We start from the raw sequence: 23,222 nt of genomic DNA on the forward strand, positions 1-23,222 counted from the left end.
TTACAAAACTTCTCAATCAAATTTCGGGGGTGGGGGGGGGGGGGGGGGGGGTGGAAACGTTTTTATTTATATTCGTATTTTTCCCTGCCATGGCCTGCTTGACTTAGATCAGCCCAGATGTACTCACACGGTCTCAAGATACTTAGATCATTCCCATTATTAATGCCATGCATTGAAGCAGCTCAACTGAAGCATTTAACTATTTATATAAAAAAATGAATTTATATCGCCATGCCACTTATGTGAAATTCCTTTGCGCACTTTGGTGTCATTCAATTGGCCCCAGTTGTCACGTGATGGTAATTTAAATAAGACAAACGTTTGCAAGGCATTGTGGTAGGTATAAAATGACTCCACCGTGCAAACGTCATGGGAGTCTTTCCAAGTAAGGTATTCATAGCTAGCCGTCAAAATTGAAAAAGAAATTGGATTCTCACTTTCAAAATCTGCTACTGTTTTATTAAAGTAGTTGGTTGGCCAAGGGCGGATCCAGCCAAAAACGTTGGGGGGGGGGGGGGGGAGGCTAATTGACTTGAGGGGGGCTAATTGAGTTTCTCCCGTCAACACAAAGGAATTCGAAAACAATAAAAAAAGCATCTAATTCATTCGGGGTTTTTTTCCGCTGTAGGGGGGCTTCAGCCCGCATTTGCCCTCCCCCTCCCCCCCCCGGAACCGCCCTTGTTGGTTTTTTTTTTTTTTTTTTTGTTATAATGAAATTTACTGACATATATATAGTCTATCAGTGCATGCCTTGGACTATACTGATTTACAATTGACGTAATCTCTATTCATAAAAACACTGTTTAATTTTCAGCTGAGTGTTGAACGTATCAGATATCTTATCTTTGATATTATCGGTTTATTATTTTTTTCTTCTAAAAACTTTTAGGAAGGCACGGGTATATCTAAGGTGAGTGATACCCCAGGGTGAGTCCCTGAACGTAGGGCGCAAACGACCTAAGAATAGGAATGTTTAAAATTGGAATTGTTGACATCAGGTTATAGTGCATATCTTATTACTCTTTACCTGCTAACAATTATAAAATCGAAAACCGTTTTGAAATTGGATAAGGGGATAACTTGATTTGTAAACAAAATTAAAACATAAAACTGAACTTTTCGTCAACGTATAAAACTTTCCCCACCCTCCACTCCCCCTTCCCCTCCCTCTACAAGACAACAACTTCTATTTGTCTCTGCTGTTCAATGTTGTTTCTTCAACACTTTTATAGTGTGAAGATGTTGATCGCTACCGGTAGTGGTTCAAAAAACCGATGATGTAGTGACGTCTGTAATTTTGGATAACTTTTGATTCAAGTGAGTCTTCAGTACCCAAATCATGCGGTATAGTCTCTAAACATAACAGGTTCCAGGACAGGCTTTAGACACTTGTCCATCCATTCTCGTATTCTTAACTTTAGACCAACTGACTAAATCTCCTTCACTGGTCAGCGGTTGACAACTCGAGGCCATGCTCGCGATTTGTTTAGCGGTCATAAAATATGACCAGATATTGAAGTTGCTGATTTTCCCAATGAATGCAGCACGGAGGTCAGATCTCCTACAGATGTTTAAAGTCCCAGTTCCTACGATTGAGCCCCCAGTTGTGAAGGACCGCCGGCTATCTACGAGTTGTCCGTTACGATAGCTGGACACATTGCCGTCTGTGTTTCTCCATGCGATGCACAGGTGTTGCCAGTTACCATCTCGTTGGATCTTCATGTTTAAGGTTCTGTAAATAAATGGCATTGAAAGTAGAAAGATATTTGGCTGCTCGGCCTGGTGTTTAAGCATCCAAGCAAGTTGCATAGGGACTGTGATCATGTATGCCAATGTTAGGTGTGTGAGTTTTTACTTCAAAGTACAAACAACTAACAAACCAAACACACAAACAACATGCACAAGCAACCACTGAATTAAAGTCTCAGAGACAGAAAGCAGATTAAAAACAAAACAAAAAACAAGAGAAAAGAAATTAATGAAATAAAAAGAAAAGAATTAAAGAAAAAAAGGAGAGAAGTTGAAAGAATAGAAAAACGTGCCTCCCTCAAAAAAGAAAAAAAACAAAAACAAAAAAAAAAAACAAAAAACAAAAAACAACAACAACAACAACAAAAAAAAAACCCGTAAAAACGTAAAAACGTAAAAACAAACAAACTGTATGGCAGGCAAACCCAGACAAATGTCATTATATAAATCTCAGCAAAAAGATGACACTTACATACTGCTAGAGTCTATACGAAGTAATACAGTCCCATCTGTTCGATACATGAATCCCAATCCACGGTTAGAGTACTTAAATGAAGCTGGGTATTGGTTCCTGGAGTCTTTAAGCTGTACCCATGTACAGAAGGTCATGGCATAGGCTGCTTTAGTCCATGGGTATAGAATGACATTATTGACTGAATACGTAGCGTACGTAATGTCACAGGTTGATGCTGTGTGCAAAAAGAAGACGTCGTAGACATGAACAATATAGATCTTTTTTTGCTTGGGCATAATATATAGAGGAAATTACACGGTGGCGCGAAGATCTGAAGTTTATCTTCGAGTGCTGAAATATTTTTCAACACGAGAAGATAAATTATAAACTTCATACCTTGAAGCAAACGTTTAATTTTTCTTTTTATTATACAGACATTCACAAATAAAAAACTTGTTGAAAACATGTTGGAAAACATTGGAAAAGACGTCATCGATATCTTATAATGTATGTATGTCACTGAGGTCCGGATATATATAGTTCGTATAAAAAATAAGAGTGGCGTATTTCCCAGTGAAACACCTATGTCTGTATAAAGTTACCCATGGCCGTGGCCTCCTCTATACGCGTCATTTCCGGTCTCGTGTAGAATGTTCCCAGCTGGCATGAATGGCAAGTTCAGGATATTCAGAATCATCAATAGCCGTGACACACGACATCGCCAACAACATCATATAGTTCAGTAACCTCGTTACCTTAAAGATACTTACACTCACAGAATCGTCCAGTGTAACCAGGCACACACGAACATGTGAAGTTATTCAGCATGTCTTTACAGGTCCCGCCATTTTGACATGTGATTTCTTGACAATCATTGATATCTATAGTAACGGAAAAATGTGAGGTGTCTATAAAGAGGTTTGCGTTGGGTGCCGCGCAAGCATGCGCATTACCACAACTTGAAGAATTTAAATTTAAATTTTTAGTTATTTGACGACGTTCTCAGGTCGATCCCGCTTTTTGGTTCGGCTTTCCTTATTTTTGGGGTCTATTTCCTAATCTAGCTTTTTTATATCAATACACAGCGTAACATGGAGGGCATAAAGAAGTTAATCTCCTACCAATCTCACAAACCTTCCAATATAAGAAAATAGAATATTTATACTGCCTACTATTGAACATTTGCTTTGCAACATAAAGCGGGACATAAGGTTTTCTAGAAACTTTTTTAGGCCTTTTGACTAAATCCTTGGCGTACGTTTTGTGTAGGTATTCTCAAACTTCACTGAGTCACATGCGCGTGCGCTACACATGTACTTAGACATTTTCCTTTTTAAAGAGAGACATTTCACTAACCATTCTCACAGAATCGACCAGTGTAACCAGGCACACACGAACACGTGAAGTCGTTCACCAAGTCTTTACAAGTTCCGCCGTTTCCACATGTGATTCCTTGACAGTCATCGATATCTAAAGACAAGAAATTAAGAATGAATACCGTAAACTGAATTACATTTTGCTTTAACCCTCTACTGAGATATGTACATGAAGTAAGGATGCATGGCGGCTATAAGTTCCTTTCGAAAGAGAGCGGACATTTCACTTACCATTCTCACAAAATCGTCCCGTGTAACCAGGCACACACGAACACGTGAAATTGTTCAGCAAGTCTTTACAAGTTCCGCCGTTTTTACATGTGATTCCTTGACAGTCATCGATATCTGAAGATAAGAAATTAAGAATGAATACCATATAATAAATGACATTTTGCTTCCAAAATAATAATATTTTAGTAGTTGTTATAGTTAGTCCTTTGACTTTATCCTTGTCACGTGCAGTTTGAGTTGGGCTATCCTCACAATCTACTGAGATATGTACATGAAGTAAGGATGCATGGCGGCTATAAGTTCCTTTCGAAAGAGAGCGGACATTTCACTTACCATTCTCACAAAATCGTCCCGTGTAACCAGGCACACACGAACACTTGAAGTTGTTCACCAAGTCTTGACAAGTTCCGCCGTTTTTACATGTGATTCCTTGACAGTCATCGATATCTAAAGACAAAGATACGGTGAAGAAAATTGGGTTTTGCAGTTGAAATCAAGTCCCGAAAGAAATTGTCAAAGTCCCTTTTGTGCTTACATACCTTCCCTTAAGAGCCTTTCGCTGAATAAGTTTGCACTCATCGGAGAACATCTTTAATTTCTCCGGCTGTAAATATGTTGCGAGCTCAAAATAGAACGTTTCAACGACTTTGGAGCCCTGGCTAGCTGCGCATGTAGATAGTTTTTATTTGGAGCCTTCCAGCCAAAGTTTAATTTTCTTTTTATTATATAGACACATATTCACAAAATGTTGGGAAACATTGCAAAAGACGTCATCGATATCTTATAATGTATGTATGTCACTGTTTCCCAGCTGGCATGAATGGCAAGTTCAGGATATTCAGAATCAAGAGTCGTGACACACGAAATCCCCAACAACATCATATAGCTCAGTAACCTCGTTACCTTAAAGATACTTACCCTCACAGAATCGTGCAGTGTAACCAGGCACACACGAACATGTGAAGTTATTCAACAAGTCTTGACAGGTCCCGCCATTTTGACATGTGATTCCTTGACAATCATTGATATCTATAGTAACAGAAAAATATGAGGTGGCCATAAAGAGGTTTGCTTTGGGTACCGCTTTTTGGTTCGATTTTCTTTATTTTTGGGGTCTATTTCCTAATCTAGCTTTTTCATATCAACGCACAACGTACCATGGAGGGCATAAAATCTTCCAATATAAGAAAATAGAACATTTATACTACATACTATTTAACTTTTGCTTTACATAATAAAGTTTCCTTGAAAATTCTTTAGCCGTTTGACCAAATTCCTGGCGTGCGTTTTGTGTAGGTATTTAGAGAGTTTAAGATTGTCGTTTACGGCAAACGTGAAACGTCAGTTGCCCACTTAAATGTTATTTTTAAAATAGTGAAAAGGATTCGTAAAAATCTCCAAGTAATAGATAAACAAAAGAATACTTGTCTTTGTCGAGGAGGTTTGCAAAAGGTAAAGTGAAATGTAGGGAAACGATGAAAACGTGGTCACGTTTGCCGTTTGCGGGAAGGAAAAACGGGAGTCTTAATCTGCATATTCTCAAACTTCACTGACACATGCACATGTAGACATTTTCCTTTTAAAAGAGAGAATTTCATCTAGCTCACCATTCTCACAGAATCGTCCTGTGTAACCAGGCACACACGAACATGTGAAGTTGTTCACCAAGTCTTTACAAGTTCCACCACTTCTACATGTGATTCCTTGACAATCATCGATATCTAAAGACAAGAAATTAAGAATACAAAATCATATACTGAATTACGTTTTGCTTCAAAAATAATATTTTTAGAAATTGCTACATTCCTTTGACTTTATCCTTGTCGTGCGGTTTGAGTTGGGCTATCCTCACAATCTACTGAGATATGTACATAAAGTAAAGATGGCGGCTAAAAGTTCCTTTTAAAAGAAAAAATTTCATCTAGCTCACCATTCTCGCAGAATCGTCCTGTGTAACCAGCCACACACGAACATGTGAAGTCGTTCACCAAGTCTTTACAAGTTCCGCCGTTTCCACATGTGATTCCTTGACAATCATCGATATCTAGGGACAAGAAAAGGTAAAAAGAAAGAAAGGAAAAGAAAAATGGAAATAATGAAAGTTTGTTTTTAAAAGAAATAATGCATTTTCTGGAAATGTTTAGGCCTTCGTCTGGATCCTTGGCGTGCGGTTTGCTATCCCCAAAATCTACTGAGACATATTTACATTTTCAAGCATATATGGAAGTAAACAAAAATGCTTCTTTTAATCACAGAATTTCACCTCACCATTGTCACATAATCGTCCCTCGTAACCAGGCACACACGAACATGTGAAGTTGTTCACCAAGTCTTGACAAGTTCCGCCGTTTTCACATGTGATCCCCTGACAATCATCGATGTCTGAAGATAATAAATCAAGAATGAATACCGTAAACTGAATTACATTTTGCTTCCAAAATAATAATATTTTAGTAGTTGTTATAGTTAGTCCTTTGACTTTATCCTTGTCACGTGCAGTTTGCTTTGGGCTATCCTCACAATCTACTGAGATATGTACATAAAGTAAAGATGGCGGCTATTAGTTTCTTTTAAAAGAGAGAATTTCATCTACTTGTAGCTCACCATTCTCACAAAATCGTCCTGTGTAACCAGGCACACACGAACAAGTGAAGTTGTTCACCAAGTCTTTACAAGTTCCGCCGTTTTCACATGTGATTCCTTGACAATTGTCGATATCTAAAGTTAGAAAGTTTTTTTAAAAATTCTTGATGATGAATATCTTAAACTACTACAGAAAAGCCTTTAACATATATCATTCGAGCTACTTACATTCACATTTTGTGCCGTAAAAACCTTCTGTACAGCGGCATTTGACTTCAAAAGATGAGCAGTCATTGTCGCATGTACCGCCATTTTCACAAGAACAGCCATACTTAAAAAAATGTCAAAAAATAATGAAAAAAAATTTCAAAAATTAAAAAATAAATAAAAATAAAAATATCCTTACAAAAATTGTGCTTTGGACTTTCCCAAAGATGAGAAAAGCGACGAACCTTTTGAAACGTAAATGTCTTTTGCAGGTTACACTGATAAAATAATAATAAATGTGTCTGTGGTCTATAGATAGCTGAAAGTATGTATATTTATCAATCGAAAGTTAAGCTATATCTTAAAAGCTTAGAGTAAAAAAAAAAAAACATCTTTCAAATAGTGTCTGGTACGCCTGGATTTTTTTAGAAACTATCAAAAACCTCTTCCCTAAATCGCCATAATATTAACCTTTCATTGACGTATACCACGAACAAAAATCCTCTGTATTACCCAAATCCTCTCAACATTTAAACGATTTTATCTTATTTGAAAGTCTATTACTAGGTAGGCGATTTCTCTTAGAACTCTCAGATAGTTTGAACGAATTAGCCAATCATCAGCGAACACTTTTCGTAGCTCAATATTTCCTAGCTCCAAGTTTTTGGCTCAACTTAAATCGGTAACAGCTTTTACTTGAAAATAAAGAAAATAAGCTGACTCATCCGTGGAAAGATTTCTTTAAATATCTTCTAAGAATAGCATAAGTTGCGTCATAGTTTAACGGTGAAAACATATTTGGGTTTTGACAATAGATAGTAGAAAATCACTTCGAAATTTTCATTTTGCCAAACAATGCATTGCACGTGTAGATTCCAAATCACCTATTTGAAATGTGCAGCAAAATCAAGTTACCCTTTGAGAGAAGAACACTTTCAAAAATACTCCTCACTTTAATTCCATGTCAAATTTGTGAAATTATTTCTTTAACGTAAATTTAAAAAAAAAATTTTGCCAAACATTTAGCTCGGTTTTAAAAATGTTGGCAAAATTTATGATTTATTCAGTTTATGGAGTTTACTGTTAAAACGTGAAAAACAAGGAAAGATACGTTTGGTATAATTTTGCCGTATGCGAGTTCTGTAATTGTCCTTGTAATAAGTAATTATAGGATGAGATTAAGAATTTCTAAAATCTCAAAATTTGTATATATTTATAAATGGCGGATATTTAGGAAAATATCCTCCAAATTTCACAAAGAGGCACTTTACACAGAGTTTGATGAGTTTCAAAATTTGTATATATTTAAAAATGGCGGATATTTAGAAAAATATCCTCCAAATTTCACGAAGAGGCACTTTACACATCAGAGTTTGATGAGTTTCAAAATTTGTATATATTTTAAAATGGCGGATATTTAGAAAAATATCCTCCAAATTTCACAAAGAGGCACTTTACACATCAGAGTTTGATGAGTTTCAAAATTTGTATATATTTAAAAATGGCGGATATTTAAAAAAATATCCTCCAAATTTCACAAAGAGGCACTTTACACATCAGAGTTTGATGAGTTTCAAAATTTGTATATATTTAAAAATGGCGGATATTTAAAAAAATATCCTCCAAATTTCACAAAGAGGCACTTTACACATCAGAGTTTGATGAGTTTCAAAATTTGTATATATTTAAAAATGGCGGATATTTAAAAAAATATCCTCCAAATTTCACAAAGAGGCACTTTACACATCAGAGTTTGATGAGTTTCAAAATTTGTATGTATTTAAAAATGGCGGATATTAAAAAAAATATCCTCCAAATTTCACAAAGAGGCACTTTACACATCAGAGTTTGATGAGTTTCAAAATTTGTATATATTTAAAAATGGCGGATATTTAAAAAAATATCCTCCAAATTTCACAAAGAGGCACTTTACACATCAGAGTTTGATGAGTTTCAAAATTTGTATATATTTAAAAATGGCGGATATTTAGAAAAATATCCTCCAAATTTCACAAAGAGGCACTTTACACATCAGAGTTTGATGAGTTTCAAAATTTGTATATATTTAAAAATGGCGGATATTTAAAAAAATATCCTCCAAATTTCACAGAGGCACTTTACACATCAGAGTTTGATGAGTTTCAAAATTTGTATATATTTTAAAATGGCGGATATTTAAAAAAATATCCTCCAAATTTCACAAAGAGGCACTTTACACATCAGAGTTTGAGTTGCCCAGAATCGAATTACGATAGATAACTGTCATAGGAAATTATTTAGCTCTGTCATCGCAAAACGGAAAAGCTTGTTTGAATTTCATTTCTTTTGATAGACTAAGCGGTTGTTGATTTTGGTCTCTTCCGCACATTACAGGTTCATTCCGATGTTTGCTCGACTTAGTGTCGGGAGTATTTGTAAAACAATAGATGTATTATCCACTCCATCGAATCTACAACTTTCACCAAAAGAAAAGGAATTATGAAAATGAATTTCAATGTGAATACATACTGAAAAAAATGATAAGAAGAAGAGAAGAGAAGAGAAGAGAAGAGAAGAGAAGAGAAGAGAAGAGAAGAGAAGAGAAGAGAAGAGAAGAAGTTTGTATGTTGACTTAGAAGTGCAAACCAGAAAAGTATTGTCAATTGGATTTTTGAAGTAGCCGACTTTGTTCAAACAAAGTAATAAAGTAACTTCTTGTTCGTCGGACGATATCGGCCTGTTCTGTTGCTATATAATTTTACTTGCTGTAGCCGCAAATATAAAATGCAGCTGTCATGTGTGCACTTCATTTCGACTTTCTCAGCCACCCTTAAGTCCTTCAAAAAATGAATTGGGCAATTTGTGCAAAGTCATAAAGTAAGATGGCGCGATGCAAATAAAATTTAAGAAATTACATTTATACAAAAAAATTAGAAGGCGGCTCATAATATTTTTATTAGTTTGGAAATATAACTAATGGGAATATAAAGGTCTTTTGAGATAAATATAAGTTTAAAAAAAAAGAATAGATGGATCAGTGAAGAGCAATATCAAAGTTAATTTGTCTGATTAATTAATCAACTGGAATTTCAGAATGGTTTTTGTCAAAGGTTCCAGCAGTGTTACAGAATGATAAATAGGATTACATGCAGTTTGAGGCTCATAATTGTTTGCAAAACCTACGAACAACTCGGTATTTTACTTTTATTTTGCAAGAGGAGTGAATAAAAAAACACGAGAAATGAATAATCTCACAACAGCTTATGATTGAACATCGGTTCGATCTATAACGGGAAAATTATTTTAGATAGCATTTCTAGATCAGCTCGGAAATCATGATAAATTCATTACTAGTCTTAAGCAAAAGAAAGAAAGAAAGAATGGAAGAATGAAAGAAAGAAAGAATGAATAAATGAGAGAATAAAAGAAAGAAAGAAAGAAAAGAAGAAAGTAAGGAAAGAAGAAAGGAAGGAAGAAAGGGAAGAGGAAGGAGTCAATAAAAAAGTGAAAATGTCTTACCTTCGCGGGTCTAATTTGACTGAAAATAAAACCTCTTCTACTTTGAAATTTATTTGCAAGGAATTCTTCATTTTGTCTTATCCCATGGCTATTCAGTTCACAGAGATTTTTATTCTTTTCCTGGTCTATTTTGGTATCAAAGTTGACTGAAACACACCAATCTGGTTCTGCCAAGCACACTTGATTACTGTGTACCAAAGATCGAGTCCATACTGACTTGGTAACGTACCCTGAGAGAGCAACATTTTCTGCACTAAATAGAGAACCAATTGAGAAGCGATTATCTCCACAATGAAAACTCGTCTTTCCTTCAAAGATCATGGGATTCGCAGTTTTGAAAATTAAAACTATTATCAAACAGAATCCAAAAACCATAGAAAAGTTGAATGTTTTCGCCATAGCAAAGCTGTCACTCTGACATCTGCATGTGTTTTTCTTTCTTTCCAGCCTTCAACATGAGTTTTCGCGACTGCGCCCAGGTGGTAGCCAAGACGACGAGTACTACACACGATCAAACGTACTTAACTTCTCTATAAATATATTTACTAAATGAAACATATAAATCTTATTTAATGTCTATTTTCTACACGAGATAATTTACAGTCGTTTCCAAGTGAAACGGTAGCGATCAATGTTTATACTCAATTTTATGGTCTTTGAATATTTTGAATATTTTACATTTAGTTAGTGGCGCCTTTTTCCCAAAAATATTAAATGATTTTACAATTATAAAGTTGTTTTTTTTCCGAGTCGACAAAGCATGTTTCAATCGATCGCTGAATACCAATGCACTCGGACTTTAGCATAAGTAGAATTCTTATCGATATTATGATTTTTATTGTAATTTAGCTTAAATAATCATGAGGATAGTAGAGTGCATGCCAAGTGCAAACCATATATTCGCGACAAATTTTGTAAAAAATTGAAGAAAAAAAAATTGGAAAACATTAGTAAGGTCTAGTCATTCTGTGTCACCATTCCCGAAGATTTACCTCTTTCTGATTCAAATTTCAGTTCTTAGCAAGGGTTTAAACTTCGTTCCAGTTGCTAAGAAATCTGATAAATTTCCGGCCAAGAAAGGTTCTGAATCTTTCTTTCGCCGTAGTCGCCTTAAAGCCTTATTTCTCCGACTCGGTCTCTAACTCTAACTGACTGTGAACGTGATGTCTTTGAGCGCCTCTGTCCTCGTAAGTCCAATTGCGTCCCTCCCGAGGGACAATTTGCTTCTCTTGAATTTTTTGTCAAAAAGTGTCGCCGTGATATTTCTAATCTCAATCTTAACCGTAAACTCAGCTATTGTAATCTTTCTTAAGGACGAGTGGTTGGCTTTAGGTCGATTACGCAATCGTTCTGACATTGTCATCAAACCCGCTGACAAAGGCGGTGCAGTTTTTGTTTGATGTACCGACCTGTACAACTTAGAGGCTTTACGTCAACTCTCTGACGCTGATTTTTATTGTGAAGTGGATAAGGATGTTACCCCTGACAATCAAACGTTAGTCAAGGACATCGTAAACTCTTTCATTTCTGACGGCTCTTTACCTTCCAATGCTAAAAACCTCATTGTTATTACTCCTCGTACTTCTCACGTCTATTTTCGTCCTAAGATTCACAAAGCTAACAATCCTGGTCGTTCTATTGTTTCTGCCTGTAGTTCATGACCTACCGAACTCATCTCTAGCTACCGGAGTCTAGATTCTCATGTTGCCTATTGTTCAGTCTTTACCTACTTATATTAAGGATACTAATCACGCTCTTAGTATTTTTAATTATTTTCGCTTTCCTGATAACTCTTCTAAGCTCTTGTATACTATGGATGTCAAATCTTTGTATACTGTCATTCCTAATGATGAGGACCTTCGTGCCCTTCAGCATTTTTTCGATCTTCCTCCTATCTTCGAGCCTAGTACTCCCACTTTGCTACGCTTAGCTGAACTTGTTCTTACTCTTAATCGTTTTTCTTTCGGTGATCAGTATTATCATAGTTAATGGACTATTAACAATGGCATTATCGGCAGGTAAACGGTGTTGCTATGGGTACCTTGATGGGTCCTAATTACAGCATACTGGACCTAAACCTGTTTTTTTTTTTGGACGGTATATTGATGAGTGTATTGGTGCTACTTCTTGTTATCGTAATGACTTAGATTCCTTCACCTCTTTTGTTAACTCTTTTCACCCTGCCTTAGACTTTACCGTGGGAAGTTAGCGATACATCAGTCACTTTCCTTGACACTAGTGTTACACCATTACAAACCTACTGATTCTCATTCTTATTTACTCTACTCGTCCTCTCATCCTAAGCACACTCTTAACGCTATTCCTTTTTCGCAATTTCTTCGTCTTCGTCGTTTGTGTAGAGATAATCTTGATTTGCAGGTGTGCAGGTGTAATGCTTTGCGACCCCTGCATATATAAGCACCACACCCAGATCTTTGAATCATTCCGTCGGAAGCTGCCTAAGGAGAGAGTAGAAGATTCACCCCACCCACCTCCCCTGGTGGCGGTTGACGACGCATCACATGCTTTCCGCATGCTCATTGCCAGCAGTCGCGGTCACCTTCCGTATCTTAATTCCCGTGAGTCGGTAATGAGTATGCATGTGAGGATAAAATACTGTTAGCTAAGCCATTTGACTACAAGCTAGACCATTTAACATTCTTAACTAAACTCTTGATGTATTTTTGGTGGTAACGGCGGCCCATAAGTTTCCCGCCATTTTAATCAAACTTACCATTCTCTTTCTGACTTCATTGTTTTCGGTCTTTCTTTGAATTGATCAAAGGCAACAATGGCAAAACACAATATGTTTTTGCTACATACATATTAGCCAATTTGCTTTTAAGAATGAGTCGTCAAAATCAAATATTTGGCAATATTTTGCATTAAGTATCAGGAAATATTCTAGAGTATATCAAATCGATTAGGTAAACTAATACTCCATTTACACCAAAACTTGTTTAGTAAAACAGGGTTTTTCTAGCTTCTATGAAATGCGAGCAATTAATTTCACAAGGATAATCATAATCATTAATCTTTTTATTTGTTATAGCAGGCTGATTATTTTGGCTGCTTTCGCTGATGTGGGCCTGCTTTCACTCACACTCACTACCACTACATTCACTATCACAACCACTACCATGCATATTTTATGCACGCAACTTAAATGTTGGTTTTTACGAAAGGGAGGAAAACCGGCTGACAGCTTGGACTGTTTTAAATCACCTCTGCATAAGTTGAAAATCGAGGATTCTTTTCTGTACGACCTTTTAAAACTCGTTTTCTGGTTTTACGATAAAGAATGCTCCATATCCAGCTGTATTAAGTAAAATTATAATTATTTCCAAGCTTTAGTGAATTTCGACATATTTTTCGTTTGCAATAGGCGTCATAGCCGCCATGTTGGAAGAATTTTACAAAACATTTTTTAATGAATTCTTATGTTATATCTTCCAACATGGCGGACATCCCTTTTGTTATTGTGCTCTCTTGGGATTGATTGCAAACCAAGAATTATTACTTCGATAAGCGTGTAAATAAATAAGCTTCTTCTTGCAATTATCGCACTGTAAATGCTTTAGGAATTGTTCTAAAACAAGGGTGTAAAAGAATCACTATTTTTCTAGAGGAGATGTGAGTGCTGTCATTGTATTTTCCGCTAGCTTCACTGTCATGATGATTCGTAATTCAGAAAGTAAAGCGCTTTTGATAGCTATAAAAATCTGAAAAATAAGCCATATTAGTTGGCGCTAAACACAGGCTTAGATTGTGACAGCGATCGATATTAATACTATGCGTATAATCGATTTACAATGCTTTTTTATCTTTTTTTCACCAAAAGATTACACCTAACTTGAAAATACTGTTTATAACAGATTCTTGTACTTTTGCACTATATTAATGACAATATTTTCACCGCATCATATATTATATTCATCATATATTATATTCATAGTTCAGAAAGACAGTCCAAATGTCATAAGTCCTGTGGTTTCTTTTTGGACTTTCTTCCATTTTAGATAACTGAATTTCAATAACAATATCCTCTGTGATTTTCATAATTATCACAATTATTTTAACTTTGAATGTTGTAAATTCTCTGTAAGTATATTTTGATCATTTTGTATTATTTAATCAAATTTTCTAATACATGTGTGTGTACTTTATAGCTGTGACTATGTTTCCTTTTTCTTCTTATTGTTATTCATCAACTTGGGTTTATATGCTAAATAATATAATGAAGAATAAAATAAATAAAATACTGAACATAAAAAAAAAAGAAAAAAAAGAAAAAAAAGAAAAGAAAATGGTTTGAGGATAAAGGCACTTTTTATATCTGTTCTGAGAATGGTCCTTTAATGAACCGAGAGCTTGGGAATCAATTAATATTAAATTGTTAAATTAAAATAACTCAACGTGTATAACGCGAAATAGAATAAAATATAAAGAAAAGAAGGGTCCACCGACTTAGCAGATTAATAAGTTAGATATCATATCTTCTTTAAAAGACTCGTCTAAAGATTGTAATTAAGATACATATCTTGCTTACGTGCTCCTGCCTTGTGAACGCTTTGGAACAGAACAGCTGTCTTATCTAAAAAAATTATGAAAATTTCAATTGTTAATTAGTAAGATTACAGGTACTTAAGAAGATAGATAAATAGAAAAGGAAACTTCCAACGCAATGAGATGACAGTAGCAGCAAATGAATACGTATCAATAATAAACTCATTAACTCACCCCAGCTTTAAAAGGCTCGTCGTTTTTTAAATTAAAGGACAAATATATTCCTGTGGAACGGAATTAATGGACGTAATGCAAGGACTAAGGATGACAGCCACAAAGGCGATGTACATCTTTATCTTTTGTTGTTTGGTACGATCTATTTTGAATTCAACTTGCATGGCAGAACGAGCGAGGAAGGATGTCGAATTTCTTCCTGCTTCAAGCAAAGAAAAGCAATTCTTACGAGGAAAATATGGAATGAAATCAATCAATTTTGAAAGAGGGCTTTTAGTCTCAGAAGAACGCCAACGAACAAGGCGAAATCCAGATCCAGCTTTATCAAACATAACAGCAACGACGCCGAAAACTGCTGAGAGAAATGCAGCCACACCAACAAAACCATTCAATATCACTTGCTTTGAAGGTCTTTCTTGTAAAGGAAGATGTCAGCTAGAAAGAGCCAATGGGACAAAAGATCCAGATGAAGATCGATGCTATTGCGACCCATATTGTAACAGCTTCAAGGACTGTTGTGCTGACTTTGATCAGTTTTGTAAAGGAGTTGTTCCAACAAAGACACTGGATGAGAAATGGCGATGCTATGACGGTATAATGATGATTGACTCCTGCCCTCAAAACTTCTCCTCGTTAGACTCGATTGTAAAATGTCAAACCAACGACACACTTTCTGCATCGAACTACGCTGATGCAACTCCTGTCATAAGCACCACAGGCAAGACTTATAAAAACCAACACTGCGCCCTCTGCAATGGAGTCAGAAAACATGATATGAAAAGCCTCGGCTATAGCTTTGAATATTGTCAGCTCATTCCTCCACAAAGCTACAGTGTTAAACAAAAAGTTCAATTTCTTATTGACTGTTGCAACCTTGTAAAAGTAGTGACAGTAGGTGAGCAACGAGTACGAAATTGTGTACTACTATCTGAAACGCCTGACTATTGTAGTTCTGGAGAATCAGAGAAAATTGGTTGCGAACGGGGTCCATACAGAATTGTATTCTCACAGCAGAGTCTTGTAAACTTCAAGAATATTCATTGCACTAGGTGTCATGGTGTTCCAGATGAATACTTAATGTGTGGCCCTTTAAAATCCTTCAGTCAAGGAGTTGCATCGCATAACAAGCCCTTTACAGCTATTCTCGATATCGATGGAACATCGAAAACCACCAAATCAATGAATACCGTGGCTTCGTGTGGTGATGATCAAGTCTACGATATCTTCCTGGAAACGCGTCGAAAGGTTTTACAGTTTCCCTCGAAACATTTCTCTCCAAAACTGAACAAGTACAACATTGCAATGTGGATTAAGACGGGAAAGAATAATGAACGAACGATACAGGATTATCCTAACAAAGAAATATTCGATTCCCTAAGCAAGCTTTTTGGGCTGAAGCCCCAGTTATTGGAGTTTGTAGAGAGAGAGAACGTACAAATGGTACCGATGGTTGTTTTGGTCACAAACTTGTACATCGAAAAAGATACAACCAAAAGAACCAGACGTGAATCTTTGCCTGGGATCAATATCCATATGCTACTGAACTTTACTCGTCCATTTGATTTTAGCATTGGTTTTAACAACTTCACAGTGATCAAAGCAACATCAAGACTCTTGACCTGTGTTGATGTGCAGTACTTTACACCTAAAGATTATGTTGTTGTACACGGTTCAAGCAGCATCTACATCAACCAGACACAAGAACTACTGACAGAAAAGCAGTACTTTGCCAACTCCACCAAAAAACACAATGGATACCAGATTCCTGTGGGATCGATTGCAGTTTGTAGGCAACATCTTCCAAATACATTAACATGCAATGGTACGTACATACGTCTAGACAAAGACGAGTATGACATGTTACCAAACAACTCGGTCTACAGAAATGCTTCGAATACAATCTACAACCAAGGTGAATATAGCATCACCAATGGAAGCGTGATTGTGTGTACTACGTACTCGAAGAAGTACACTAAAACACAATTAACTGACGAGTCACAGAATGACACAGCCCTACATATACTGACATCCATTGGTCTGTCCTTGTCTGTTGTTTGTCTTGTGTTTGTGTTGGTGACTTATCTGTTGTTTGGAGAACTAAGGACATTACCAGGTATAAACCTGATGAATTTATCGTCAGCCTTACTGGTGGCCCATTTCTTTTGGCTGATTGGATCAGGCCAGACAGGTTCTCACGGAGCATGCGTCGTCATTGCAGTAATTCTTCATTTTTCATTTCTGGCCTCGTTTGCCTGGATGACTGTTATAGCTTTCAACACTTGGAAAGCATTCTCGTCAACCGGATGTGCAGGCAGATCATCTGATAAGGAATACCGAAGAAAGAAGATACGTCGCACTCTTGCAGTTGGATGGCTTCCTGTTCTCGTATTGGTTCTTGTTTGTCTCATCCTCGACCAATCAGGAGCCGTTGAAATCAGGTACGGCGATCCAAAGGGATGCTGGATCAACAATGGTCTTGCCAACCTCTTCATCTTCATCCTTCCCTTGGCGGCTTCTATAATCTGGAACGCTGTTTTCTTTAGCCTGACTGTAAAAGCTATTTACAAGGCAAAGAAGCAAGCAAGGATGGTAACACATCAGCGAGAGAACCAACGCCATTTCGCTATCTACATCAAAATTGCAGTTCTTATGGGCTTCACGTGGATCTTCGGCTTCTTAGCTTTATTAAAATCTGCGTATTTCAATTATCCTTTCGTCGTATTCAACACCCTCCAAGGTGTATACATCGCTGTTGCCTTCACGTTTAACTCAAGAGTAAAGAAACTTTATCGATTGAAGTTTTTCACTCGTTCCAACAATCTGAAAGAGTCGGATAGGTCTACCAACAACTATAGAAAGCATTCCACAGCAAATACTCAAGTATAAGTTATAAATACAGACCATAATCGTCATTAGAGATGTAGTAAACAGCAGCAGTAAGGGGGACACGCGGAGCGCCGGCACGACCAAAAAAAAATACAAAGAAATGTATGGGGTGACGAGGCCCTACAGGGGGTCTTGCGCGATCCGTCGGCAGCCGCGCGATAAGTCCTTACTGCTGCTGTGTTGGGAATCGCAAACGGAGGTTAAAATATTTGTTGGATATACGATGCATGAATGTAAAAAGTTCACCAATGACTTCTGTGCGATTTGCCTAAGATTCAAAGTTAACATACCCAAGCCTCGGGGTTTCTGGTGTTGTGGTAAAAAAATGCAAATAGAAGATGACACGTCAGCACAGTGTTACGAGTGTGGTAAGAATATTCGTAATGCCGTACCAAATGCTACCAAAGAGCAATATTACGCCAATGGAAGTCGTACGAAGACCCCATACAAAAGAATAAAATACTTCCGAGACTGGATGAGTCATATCCAAGGTTATCGACCGGTATATTTAGACGATGAAGTAAAGAAGAAAATCATAGACCACTTAGAAGAGCCAACCCCGCAAAGTCTACGGAAGACATTGAAAAAATTAAAACTAGGGAAATATTACAAAGCTATTCCCTATCTTTTGTCTGAAATTACCGGTAAGTCTATTCCTGAGGTTTCTGATATGACAAAAGCCGAGTGGATGTTTTGTCGGCTGGATAAGGATATTCCTTATTACCCCGACGTAATCTATGAAATATTTCACGAAATCGACCCCAACCACCCACTGTTAGGATGGATTCCAAGAAGATAGTGAATCTTATGGCATAAGATTACGCTGTCGTTCGATATGTAAACGAAATCCTGTCACGCTCTTTTCAAAGTAGATGTTTACTGAGCAAGCTTTCTTTGAAGCTCTTCTTTCGCTTCCTGGTAGATCTTTTTGCGAGATTCCTCGGAAAGATCTTTTACGACTGTTTTTTTGTTCCTTATGTCCGACTTTAATTTCTCGTACTTTTCCTCTTCGGCTAAGATAAGCGAAAACTCTACGTCGTCTATCTTTCTGTCACGCAAAGCCTTTGAGACAAGGTCAGTGATCGTATTTACTTTAGCCCTTGATAGAGCTATTGTCGTGTCATGCTTGGATATTTTGCTTGACAACTGTTTCATAATGCCCGTAGCAACAGCAGAAATAATACCACAGGCTGCCCCAACGCCGGCCAAAGGAACTCCAACGACTATTCCAGGGCCGGTGAGTGAGGTAGCAACGCCGGTGCCTGTTAACACAACAGATATGGATCCTGAAGTTATCGCAATCTTATGTAGCGTGCTACGGGCTCTGACGTACTTTTTTCGGACTTTTTCGTAGTGTTGTGTTTGCCCTTCCAAGTAAGCCAGGATTAAATTTGCTTTATTCAAGCGGAAGTTCTCGGCGTTTAATTCGTTAGGTTCCTTAGGAAGTTCAGGATAAAGTGGAGGTGCTGATGGTATAACATCCATTATATACTAATGTACGACGCTTTTGGAAATAACATAGAGGAGCAGCCGCATAACAGCCACTGGAATTGGGAAGCATTTAAGAAATTGTATCCCAAAGCAGTAACCTCGAAGTTTGAAAGCAGATCTGACGGGATTTACTTCAAAGAGTATAATGACTTAGTTTACAGCAATAAGGATTTGGAGGAGGGATTGGAAAAGTTACACCCAAAAACACCCGTTCATAAGCCCGTTTATAAAGCACCTAATTTTCCAAGGAATCTATTAATGACCAAGGAAGATTACCCATTTTACGATGCTGAAGGTGGCGTAAACAACTTTGAAAAATTGGTAACGCATTTAGAGATTCCAGTGGGTAAGCAATCATTTGACGTAGTAGTAAGGAATATCTTTAAAGAGACGATGTTGAAGCATACGTCAGGTAAAGAGGCCAGGGAATGGTTAGCGGGGCCCAATATGCGGTATTGGCCGCAGCAGTTAAACTTTGCTATTTGGGCTGCCACTAAAGGTTGTGGTGTTGCCGCGGACATGTTCCACATTTCATTTATGCGGTTTCACGTTGCCTTTACGGTAAGGAGGTTGTTGAAGGAGCTTAACGTACCCCTACCAGGAGATGGAGCATTTGATCCAATGAATAACCGCTACGACTCCGCCGCAGCCCTGGAAAGGTTAATTAATGAGTTCAAACCACAGTAAAAAGATTTTCGTTATAAGGAGGGTAAGACGCATGGGCTGGGTATAGTTTACGTTTGGGGTGCCAATGGTGAGAAGCCGGCCGACTACGGGCATCAGGAATACCCAAGTAATGAGTTAGAGTTCGGTGATATGGGTGGTGATAAGGGTAATAATTCATTAATTACTAGAATTCAAACAAACTACCCCGGCACTTGGGATCCGTTCGTGTTAATGAAAGGAAAAGGTCTAAGAAACCTAGCCAGGATTAACCGTAGCATAGAAGCATTCGTGTACTGCATCCTGGGAGCGCAGGTAAATACCCGCAACCCCATTGTTGGATCCCAAGGCGCTTCACAGGAAACGCAACAAGAATTCCTAACTTTATTTGAGTCTGCAATAATAGAAAATGACATATCTAAATCGGTGCAGAGATATTAATTAGCGGTGCAGCAGTCTAAAGTGCGACTGGATTACGCTTTGTCGCCCGGTTGTTGGTTAATGCCAAGTAATTTGGTCATTAACGCTAATTCCGTTGTGGGTTATAACAACAAGCTGCAGCGAGCCACTAAGGATATGAAGTTTGGGGTGAATGACGTGAACTCTGATACTACCAAGGGCATTACTCACTTCGTAGAGAAACCAAAAAAAGAGGTAGAAAACCCATTAAAAAAGGAACATGCAGAAAAACCCGAACCAAAGAAACCAGTAAAAAAGGTTATGCCGCCTGAGGAATATGACCATAACTTACTAAAGGCCGGCTTAGCAGCTGCAAGCATTGGTCTGAGCTATTATATATGGCGATGAACAACCCCTACGTAACTGGAGTAGATTGTGTTTATACGACTTACAAAGGCGAGAAAAAATACAACCAAGCATCTTGGGTTGATGTCACGGGCATGTCTGTAGACTTGAACTACTCAGGAAAGAAGTTAATCTTATGCAGTATTTGCATTGGATCTGCCAGCCACGCCAACGTTGGCTTTAGGTTTCTAGATGAGAATGGCATACTGCAGCCTATGAGAAATAAGACGAACAACAGGGAGCCTGCGCATTTTTCAGTAGAACCCAATCCCGGCAGCGCCGAAAATCTATCGGTTTGGACTTTCCACATGGTCGCCGATTGCCATGGGAAGGTAAAGCTGCAGATAAGAGTAGACGATACGGGAAAGGTTACGGTAAATAGCATAGAAAATCAAAGGGATACAGCTTATAATCACGCTACCATTAGCACCCTTACGGTAATGAGTCTCTAAATATATGAACCCACACGCGAAGGAGGAAGGCTTTCATTACTATTTAGGGGAGATTTATTACCAAGGGGATGAGTGGTTTGATACCGAAATTTGGGTAAAGGTTGGTGGTTTAGGATTGGTTATGTTTACCCTTAACGTTAACTTACGCAATAGCTGTAATCTTGGGTTTAGGATAGTAAATGAGACCAACACTCCACTATTTCCATATAGAAAAAAAGTAAATAGCAGGCACCCGTCACACTTTACGTATGAGGCTTCAAATAGTAGTGGGGAAAATCAGTCGCCGGCAACTTTTCATATGATAGTTAATTGTCAATACGCGAAGCTTCAACTTCGCCCCAGCGACACCGCAGGAGGTGATAAGTATAAAGGCTTTGTTGTATTTAATGCCGCGACGTCTAAGGGTGCCGTGGTGGATGCTGTTTGGAATCATAAGACCATTAGCACTATGACTGCAATACCGCTAGTTCCGCATTATCAAGGCGGCGCGAATACCATCTTTACTTATCCGCAGTCGAGAACACCTCGGGAGTCTGACGACGATAAGCCCCCAGTAACATACAAGGATAAGATCAACCCTTTATCTTCTTCAGGAGTACCACCCCAATAGCTACGACCAAGATCCAAATGTTATTCCCCACGAACTTCAACAGTTCTCCGCCGGTCTTCAGTGTCAGGCTAAGAACGCTACCAAGCAGCCCAGGCAAGCCGGCTGCCATCTTTTTTCCCAAGTCCGTCAGCCCACTGCCTAATTTCTTTACGCCCGCGCCTGTAGCCTTAAGCGTGCTAAGGATCACGCCTACTACGGTGCTAATAGCGACCGCGAATGCCAGCGGCACTCCATACTTCACCAGAGCTCTTTTTATCTTTTCCTTGGTGGTAAGCCCTAATTCTCTTTCCAGGTTTTCCCTTTGCGCTCGTAATTCCGCAAGGCGTACCTCAAGGGCTCCTACTTCCTTCCTAGCAGCCTCCCTTTCCTCTTCGGAGCGAGTTTGGTCCGCAGCTACTTCCTGCTGCCGCTCTATTCGACCCTGCAGGTCTTCGATGGTCTCCTGAAGTCGTCTTATTTCCAGATCCTTTTCAGCCATTTGTGCTATGATACGCCTTTCCCTGGCGTGACTCTCCATTAATTCATTTCCTATGCGTACTAGCTGCTCATCCTTACCAGCCAAGCGGCTAAAGGCATTTTGAAAGTCCTTCACGGCAGTGGTCTTTTCATCTAACAACTTAGATATCCGCTGCCGAAAGTCGGCAACTTCGGCGGCATGACTTTCAACAGTAGCTTGGTTTCCCCTCATGAATTCGTCTTCCATTTCCTTAAATCTTTCTTCGAGGACGTCGTTTTCCAGCTCTAGATTCTGGAAAGACACCTTAAGAGCCGCCAAATCCTCACTTGCCCTTAAGAGGTCCTCGCGCTCCCTGGTGATTCGTTCTAAGTCGTTATTAACTGCCTCCGTTTGGCTAGTAATCTCGGCCAATTCTCGCTGCGCTTCCGCTAAATCATACGCAGAAGAGGCTTGCTCGGCAAGGCGTGCTGGTAAGGTCCGTATTTTATTTATCTTGGCCTCCAATTCCTGTTTTTGAGAGTTCAGCGTAGCAACTTCCTCTGTCTTGGTTTGGAGTGACTCACTTAGCGTTCCTACTTGCGCCCTTAATTCTTCGTATGTTCCATGGCCGCCTGCAAAGACCGGTAATTTAGCTGCCGCCTTAAAGATCTTACCGAAATCCAGTCGCATTTCCTCCCTAGTCGAGCCTCGCTGCGTGGTTAAGTTGGGTTCCCCTATGGCTTTTCTCAAGGTGGGGGGGATCTTAGGGTCACTAAAGTATCTACCTCTTTCATCTCTAATTACGTAAACTTTAGAGCCGCTCCTAGAAAGTCTGCCTACGATAATTTCCTTACCCCATTCGTTGCTGTCGTCGAATTCCAGCTGGGCTTTGTTGTGATCCCAGTCCGGCAGCAGCTCCACCAGTCGGTCAAAGTCAGGAGCTTCGTCTTCCGACAAGGATTCATCTAAGCGCGCGGTAACCGATTCCGCCCAAGTTTGTGTAGGTGGCTCTGGTACTGGACCTAAGTCTTCCATTCGCAAG

At 38.4% G+C, this 23,222-nt stretch overlaps 2 protein-coding genes across 2 annotated transcripts; one reads left to right on the forward strand and one right to left on the reverse strand.

Moving 5' to 3' along the window:
- Positions 1-1,190: 1,190 nt before the first annotated feature.
- Positions 1,191-10,498, reverse strand: LOC116306676 (uncharacterized). The gene is made up of 13 exons (XM_031716755.2): positions 10,099-10,498; positions 6,622-6,724; positions 6,415-6,528; positions 6,079-6,192; positions 5,741-5,854; positions 5,418-5,531; positions 4,729-4,839; positions 4,144-4,257; positions 3,811-3,924; positions 3,560-3,673; positions 2,974-3,084; positions 2,222-2,438; positions 1,191-1,732 (listed from the first exon to the last, which is right to left on the reverse strand). Exons 1-13 carry the CDS (start codon positions 10,495-10,497, stop codon positions 1,354-1,356), a joined length of 2,118 nt encoding a protein of 705 aa, XP_031572615.2. The 5' UTR covers position 10,498; the 3' UTR covers positions 1,191-1,353.
- A 4,502-nt stretch (positions 10,499-15,000) lies between these two features.
- LOC116306678 (uncharacterized) lies at positions 15,001-17,727 on the forward strand. Its single transcript, XM_031716756.2, has one exon. It carries the CDS (start codon positions 15,001-15,003, stop codon positions 17,722-17,724), a length of 2,724 nt encoding a protein of 907 aa, XP_031572616.2. The 3' UTR covers positions 17,725-17,727.
- Positions 17,728-23,222: the final 5,495 nt, after the last annotated feature.

Source organism: Actinia tenebrosa, unplaced genomic scaffold, assembly GCF_029948245.1.
Source record: "Actinia tenebrosa isolate PJP-AT-01 unplaced genomic scaffold, QUT_ActTen_1.0 PGA_scaffold9__36_contigs__length_13948895, whole genome shotgun sequence".
NCBI classification, from domain to species: Eukaryota; Metazoa; Cnidaria; class Anthozoa; order Actiniaria; family Actiniidae; genus Actinia; species Actinia tenebrosa.